This window comes from Aulostomus chinensis, chromosome 5 (assembly GCF_037954235.1).
Source record: "Aulostomus chinensis isolate RoL2024-O1b breed Wild chromosome 5, RoL_Achi_v1.0, whole genome shotgun sequence".
NCBI lineage: Eukaryota > Metazoa > Chordata > Actinopteri > Syngnathiformes > Aulostomidae > Aulostomus > Aulostomus chinensis.
Window position 1 is genome coordinate 10,823,426 of NC_141324.1, and position 7,809 is coordinate 10,831,234.

The 7,809-nt window shown below is 49.0% G+C and overlaps 1 protein-coding gene across 1 annotated transcript; it reads right to left on the reverse strand.

Annotated features, from left to right (window-relative positions):
• Positions 1-623: 623 nt before the first annotated feature.
• On the reverse strand, positions 624-7,445 carry fitm1l (fat storage inducing transmembrane protein 1, like). The gene is made up of 2 exons (XM_086204851.1): positions 6,642-7,445; positions 624-1,616 (listed from the first exon to the last, which is right to left on the reverse strand). Exons 1-2 carry the CDS (start codon positions 6,818-6,820, stop codon positions 974-976), a joined length of 822 nt encoding a protein of 273 aa, XP_086060977.1. The 5' UTR covers positions 6,821-7,445; the 3' UTR covers positions 624-973.
• Between the last annotated feature and the right edge of the window lie 364 nt (positions 7,446-7,809).

Genomic DNA, 7,809 nt, shown 5'->3' on the forward strand with positions numbered 1-7,809 from the left:
GGGAGGACAGGAACCAGGCAGCTTCTCTCAGGCTGATGGAAACTGAAACTCTGGACGTGCACTGGATCCGGTGGAGAATAATGTAGCTGGCCCGTCCTCTGCAGGCCTGCTGCTGATTGGCTGATCTGACCAGTGAGGCGGATCCCTGTTGAAACATGAGCTGTTGCTGTATCAGTCCCGCCCCTGTTGACTGGGATCAGCCTTGGGCGGCATGGCTCAGGGGTAGAGTGGCCGTCTAGCAACCGAAGGGTCGCTGGTTCGATCCTCGACCCCGGTGACCATGTCAAAGTGTCCTTGAGCAAGATACTGAACCCATAATTGCTCCTGATGAGCAGGTTGGCGCCTTGCATGGCAGCCTCCACCATCAGTGTGTGAGTGAACGGGTGAATGAGATGACACTGTAAAGCGCTTTGAGTACCGCTAAGGTAGAAAAGCGCTCTATAAAATTGAGTCCATTTACCATTTACCATACACAGACCCGTCAGATCTTTCACGAAAGCAAGCCCCCCCCAAAGCCTTGCTGCTAGTGAGGCTAACCAGCATTTTTTTGACAGCTAATGAAACTTCACAAGGAGCATGTTAACTTCTGTATTTGCAGTTTCTGAAAACAATGTACAGCACATGTCTGAGCACTAGAGGAGAAACTGGGAATTCACTGACAGGGAAACAAATCTGGAATCGTTTCTCATCACCTGGTTATTGATCGCTTATACAGTGCGTTATTAACCGGCCATAACTAGCTGGTCACATGTAAAAATACCCACTTCATTCAGTAGGTGTTCGTTTCAAAGGAGACTGAAATGAAGGACCAGAATTCTTTGCAGCTTCATTTGAACAACTGATAAGAGGCGTGTTACAAGAGGCACAGAGAACCAGATGCTTCAGCCCTCATCCCATAACTGATGTGGAGCAACAGCTGCTGCAGGGTTAAAAGGACAGTGTTTTAGTTTTCCTTCCAGGAGCTACATGTCACTTAGTCCTCTGCCTCAGTTTTGATGTTTAGTAGTCCTAGTCCCGGTCTCCCAGGGCAGTACCAACATGGACCCAGACGGTACCATCCCTGGTACAGTCCTCTCCAGCTCAAACAGCCCAGGGCGCCTCCCAGCAGCTGGGTGGGGAACTGAGGGAAGAAGGCCAGGAGACAGAGTAGCAGGAAGAGCCAGAGGCTGAGCAGGAGAACACAGAACAGGAACAGGATCCTCAGAGGGGCGCCAGAAAGGCCACCGAGGCTCAGGTAGGGACCAAACACGGCCATTTCCTCTGCAAGCAGCAGGCAGCAGAGACAGAGGAGGAACACATCTTCTGAAACTTCATATCCTCTCCACAGCATCCCTGCCTTCAGGCAGTCGGACTTGCTCTCCCCTTCCCGTAACACCAAGAGGGGCTGGCCACTGGCGACATCTGGGCTGGACGTGAGAGGCTCATAGCAGCTTCCCGTGGCATTCTCCAGAAGGTCCAGGAGTTTGCAGAAACCAAGCCACAGTCCGCCAGCAACACCGAGCCGGGAGAGGTGACGGAGGGAGAGAGAGAGGGAGCGGCGGATGGAGAAAGAGAGAAGGAAGACGAAGGAGCCAATGAAGATGCAGGTCCAGCCCCAACCAGAGCGCAAAAACATCCTGGAGGAAGAAGATTTCCATCATCTTTTAGTACAGAACACAACAATACAATTCAACGAAGGGTGCCACCACAGTGTTCGTGCCACATATGTGTTAGAGATGCTGTTTGGCTTCACACCCTGAAGACATTCTGACTCTGCAACACTGATGGCCCAGAGCCAGGCACCTAGATGCAAGGTCTACCTAAACCAGAGAAGTTCAAAACAGTACGATACCCCAAGGATATGTGTGTGTGTGTGAGAGAGAGAGAGAGAGAGAGTGTGAACACTGCAATGTTTTGTCTTTTAAGGTAGAGAGGAGCTTTAAATCTAGTCCATTTGCTATTTTACAGGATTATCCTTCCAAGACACTGAGCATGTTAGCTAGCAACATCTGATCAAAGGCAGCAAGTGCTGACCAACAGCTTTGATAACTTTGCGAAGGACTTGAAATGAAAACTTGTGGACTTTCAGTAGCTGCACTGATTCAGGTGACGTGCAGGACCAGGACACAGTCTCAAATCCCTCATAGTCTAAAATGTAGCACTTGTTAGAGAAAAGGATAGCTAGTAGCAGCAATGTTTGTCAGGCAAAGGCCCTCAGCTCTCCCTGAAGTAACATCATTCAGTCAATAACTTTTGCATTTTTTGGGTTATATTAATTATTTTGATAACTTTTAATCTGCAGTTTATCTTCCTTATGTGTCCAAATTTATGCACAAAACAGAAAAAGAGGAATTAGAGAAAGTTTGTTTTTCATTTTGTGCAATTATGTGCTTGAACATCTGCGACTGTTGATTTACTCCAAACGACATAAATGAAAGGGACTCATCCCCCCTCCGCCCCTCATCTGCCCTTGTCCCCCCATCCCCTGTTGTACCCCCTTGTCCCTGCTTGTCCACCTTGTCTTCACTGTACCCTCTTGTCACCAAATAAGATTTTATTTCCAGTGGTGAATGGTTCCCCAAAATTCCTGAGTCAGTTTCACCTGAGCTTGTGATTTAGGAGAAAAGTTTTGGAACAAGTGATTCTACTCCCACTATCTACCGAAGACAGAAACACACACACACACGCACACACACACACACACACACACACACACACACACACACACACACACACACACACACACACACACACACACACAGTGAAAGTCAAGTTCCACCAAGTTATTACAGTCTCCACATAAACCTGACACACGAATGAACGTGATGGCATTCTGGCCCTTCAAGTTCAGGATGGATCCCTCGCAGCAACTCAGGAGAGCTGAAGTGCTCTGATGGAGATCCACACCCTCGCCAAAAACGTTGTCCTGGTGCCGCAGCCCAGGACTGTCTGTCTGTCTCGACTTACTGGGACGTGCTGTGAACAAAGTGCCCGCTGGACTGGATGGTGTTCCAGAACTGTTGCACACCAGTGGGACTCTGTCAGTTTGAAAAGATGTTGTTCTCCCTGTCTGACACCAGCCAGTGGCTCTCAGGGACACAACAGTGGAGAGACACGAGATGGATGAGGATGTTACGCCACCATCAACCAGCCAGCAGAGAGGCTGAGTTCAACATTTGCTGCAGTTCCTTATGGTGAGATAAGAATCTGCATAGCTCGAAGTGCACATGAGAGGAGAGCACCACCTGATGGAGGAGTTGGTGCCGAAGTCTTCTAAGTCCTGGATGCCAGGTCAGGTTTCCTTCAGACAAACAAGATTCCCTTTGGTCTCAAGTGTGCAATTCATGGATCTTGTGCTGGAGGAGCTTTAATGTGATGGATGACATTCTCACAGCATCACGCCATCTTAGACAGAGTGGTTGAGGAGAGCTATGAGCTACAACCGTGATCTACGCCAGACATCAGCACACACAAGGAACCGATGATTTGAGGCCAGATAGTCAAAGGTCATGATGCCCCCATCCAGTAAAGATGGTGTTGGCTGATGGGCTTTACTTGTCAAAGGTCCTCCCACCCTCATAGCAGTTGACACAGCATCATGCGCTCCCCAAGAGATATCTGGGCCCTAGTTCAACAGCCTGGTCCTGGTCAAGCATCATCGCTAGCTGGCACTAAAGATGTTTCCATGCCAAGCATTTCCCTTCAACTAGCTAATGAACCAGAGCTCCACCTCCTCCGAGGCCTGCTACGCCTGCTCCCAGACCTGCCTCCTCCACCCTACCCAGACAAGCCCTCAACCCTACAGAAGCACCAGAGTTGCCCATGGAGGAAGTGGTGGACTTTGAAAGGAACCAGTTCTCTGCTGGTGGATTACTATTTAAAAGTCATGGAAGTAGATGAGCTAAAGCCCCCCGCTGAACGGACCATCGTGGCCCCAACTCCACACCCCTACCAACAGTGAAGACTTTGATGTAGCCCAGACAAACATCTACCACTGCTGGACTAGAGAACTACTTCCCTGGGGTCACTTGGACTGTCACAAGCTAAGCTGCCTGCAGCTGCAGCTTTAGGTCATATTTACTAGGTCCATCTCAGTTGGTACTAGGTAATGATGGTTCCTCTGAGACCACTACAGTCAATTCTGGTGTCCCGCAAGGGTCTGTGTTTGGACCAGTCCTCTTCACGCTGTACCTGCTTCCTCTAGGTCACATGATCAGGAAACACTCCATTAATGTTCACTGCTATGCAGACGACACTCAGCTGAACTCATCAATGATCCACATGGAACAAACCAGCTGACTAAACTGGAGGCAAGTCTGAAGGACAGAAAAACATGGAGGACCCATCATTTCCTTTATTAAACTCTGATAAACTGAAGTTCTTGTGCTGGGCCCAAACACCTGAGGACCACCTGACCTGATGAGACAGGTACCCTGGATGGCACCACCCTGGCCCCCAGCACCACCGTAAGGAACCTAGGAGTTCTCTTTGACCAGGACCCTTTAACTCCCATATTCAACAAATCTCCAGGACGCCTTCTTCCATCTACGTAACATCGCTAAGATCAGACACATCCTGGCTCAAGAAGATGCAGAAAAACTAGTCCCTGCTTTTGTCACTTCCAGGCTGGATTACGGCACCTCCCTCCTACCAGGCTGGACTAATAAGTCCCTAAAGACTCTCCAGCTGGTCCAGAACGCTGCTGCCGCGTGTTGACTAGAACTGGTAGCACAGACCAGGTCTCTCCTGGACTGCTTCTCTGCATGGCTCCCTGTCAGATTCAGAACAGAATTTAAAATTCTTCTTCTACCATCAAAGTCCTCAAAAGTCAGGCTCCTTCATCGCTGACAGAGCTCCTAGTCCCCTATGATCCAGCTAGAACCCTTCACTCCCAGGATGCAGGGTTCCTGCTGGTTCCTAGAGTTCTAACAGTAGAATGGAGCCAGAGCCTTCAGCTATCAGGCTCCCCTCCTGTGGAACTGTCTCCCAGTTTCAGTCCAGGACCCAGACCCCCTCTCTACCTTTAAGAGCAGACTAAAGACCTCCTTGTTGATCAGGCTTATAGTCAGGACTGCTTAGGCTGGCCCTTAGATCTGCTGCAATAGGCTCAGACTGCTGGGATCTCCCATGATGCACTGGGCTTCTCTCTCCTCCTCCTGTCCTCATACGTGTTTGTAACTCCTCTTCTTCTTCCCTCACCCCAGATCCTGGTGCTGCTGGAGGAGGCTCCAGACCTGAAGAGGCTCCAGCTGCCACCCGTAGCTCCACCTGCTCACATCCCTGTCTGTCCATCAGTCTCTCTTCCTTTCTCTCTCTCTTTATCTCTGTTCCTCGCTTTCCTTCTGTCTCTCTGTCTTCCTCCATTCTCTTTCCTTCTGTCTCTGTCCATCAGTCTCTCCTCCTTTCTCTCCCTCTTTCTGTCTGTCCCTCTCTTTCCTTCTCTCTTTGTCTTCCTCCATTCTCTGTCTTTGTCTCTGTCCATCAGTCCCTCCTCCTTTCTCTCTCTCTTTATCTCTGTCCCTCTCTTTCCTTCTGTCTCTCTGTCTTCCTCCATTCTCTGTCTTTGTCTCTGTCCATCAGTCTCTCCTCCGTTCTCTCTCTCTTTATCTCTGTCCCCCTCTTTCCTTCTGTCTCTCTGTCTTCCTCCATTCTCTGTCTTTTTCTCTGTCCATCAGTCTCTCCTCCTTTCTCTCCCTCTTTATGTCTGTCCCTCTGTTTCCTTCTATCTCTCTGTCTTCATCCATTCTCTGTCTTTGTCTCTGTCCTACTCTCCTGCTCTCTCTCTCCGTCCCCACTGATCCTGGTCACTCTCAAAATCAGCCTGCCAAGCTGCATGTTACAAGCCACAGCAGCATCTTGACAAATGAACCCATGAATGTTCTCCGTCTGCACAGTCATGTGGTAGTGCAGTTTTGGCAACGTCTACTTCCATTTAGGTCCTTCAGCCACTTTACATGAAGTTCTACTCATGTTTATTTACCTTGTTAGAGGATAGTGACAATGAATGAGGAGCAGGAAAGTGATTCATCGGTCACAGCGTCAAGAAGGGAGATGAAGTGTGTTACTGTGCTGAATCACACAACTTGGGGTATTTATGTGAGTTTTGTTGCTGCCTGCTGGTTCTTCTCGTCAGCTGCGGTGCTGCACGATGGCTGACAGCTAATGAGTCCTCTGAATGATGAATCCAGAGTTTTAGAAGTACTTCAACTAAATGTATGGAACACAGTAATTACATTACAGTTTATCATCCACTGTGCACTTGACTCCTCTGAACCACCCAAGCAGGGTCAGACCTGGTTGGGGGGGTCAGGTTGGAGGCTGAGCTGGGCCCGCCAGGTCCCTACGGCCTTTGGACCCCTCAGAAATGGCCAAGTTTCCAAGAGTGACACTCCTGCTAACAGGCTTTTGTCAAAGTTCACAATGACTATAAAATGAATTACTATTTTGGGGTCCATATATGATGTAGGGCACCAGTTTTACCTCCTTACTGAGACCAGTATGTCAGATAATGCACTGGTTTGAGGCTGAGTGCTACCTCAAGGGTGTTCAAGACACATCAGTAAAAGCTTTTTCTGTTTTCTGTGACCACCATGGATCGGTGCAGCACCAGGCTGGACATGTAGGCTTGTGCAGGTGAAGAAGTACACCAGATACAGGCTCACCTGTAGAGGAAGTGGCTTCTCCTGGCAAAGACGCTGTGCTGGGAGACCCAGAGGCTCAGGGCAGGGCCAAACACCACCATGGCAGACAGCAGAAGGTGGAAGTGCTGTCGGAATAAAGTGTTGCCCAAGAATCTGGCGGCCAGGTCCGTCAGGACCACCAGCACTGTGTTGAGGATCATCTGGGCCCAGACTAATTATAGTAGTGAGTAAAATGGAGTTTTGCTGGATATTAGTACAGATGATCCACTTCAGACCTGCCAGCACTGCTTCATGTGATGAGACTTGAGTCCTGTCGAGAGAATCCTGGACAAATGACTGACTGTTGGATGTGGGAACAAGTTAACATCTGATAGAATGTTTAAGACACAGTTCACATGCACAACGCCACAGCAGAAATGGTGGGAGTCAATGCAAACAAAATGAAATTAATAAAGATATGATCCAAAGTTCTTGGCTGAGGGGTTAAACTCCGCTGCTGCAACCATGAATGAAATGACAGCTGGCTTCTTTCCTTCCACAGACTCCTGACATCTGAGCACCATGAAATCCAACCCTGAGATTCCTGAATCCCAGCAGAAGCGTCCAGGCCGGTCCAGTCCCCTGGGTGAGCTCCAGGTTAGCTGAGTTGCCTCTGTCCTTCCCTGCTCATGGAGCTCTTGGTGCAGCTGCAGGAAGCTGAGGTTCTCCTGTGTCTTCTGACCTCAAGCTGCAGGTTTCCATGTGTCTCCTGAGTGTCACTGTCCACAAATGTGCTGCATCAGCAAAAATACAAGTGCTGCTACCACCATCCAATCCACCAGAGCCTCTCGTCCCAGAGCTTCACACACCTTCTGTCTTAAAACACACACACACACACACACACACTGAGAGTTAGGGGGAGGTTCTGTCACGTGGGTGTCCTGTTGCTCCTGAGACAGTTGAACACGACACAAATGTTAACTCTTTGTATGAAGATGTTTGCTAGTTAATTGAAACAGTTAGATCAGGGACTGAAGTGTCACACAGGGTCACAGATCAAAAGTGTTGACAATCGCACAAAATCAGATGTGTCACACAGAGTGTGTGTGTATGTGTGTGTTCATGTGTATTAATAGCAATAACCTTTGTGCTGTATCCATGATGTGGGACTCAGCTGCTGGAGTCTGTCTGTGTCAATCAATACAGAGCA

Bases quoted from the DNA above. Each gene is read 5' to 3' on its own strand.
- fitm1l (XM_086204851.1), bottom strand. From the start codon at position 6,820: ATGATCCTCAACACAGTGCTGGTGGTCCTGACGGACCTGGCCGCCAGA. The intron at 1,617-6,641 runs GTGAGCCTGTAT...TTCTTCCTCCAG, and splicing joins AGAAGCCACTTCCTCTACAG to GATGTTTTTGCGCTCTGGTT.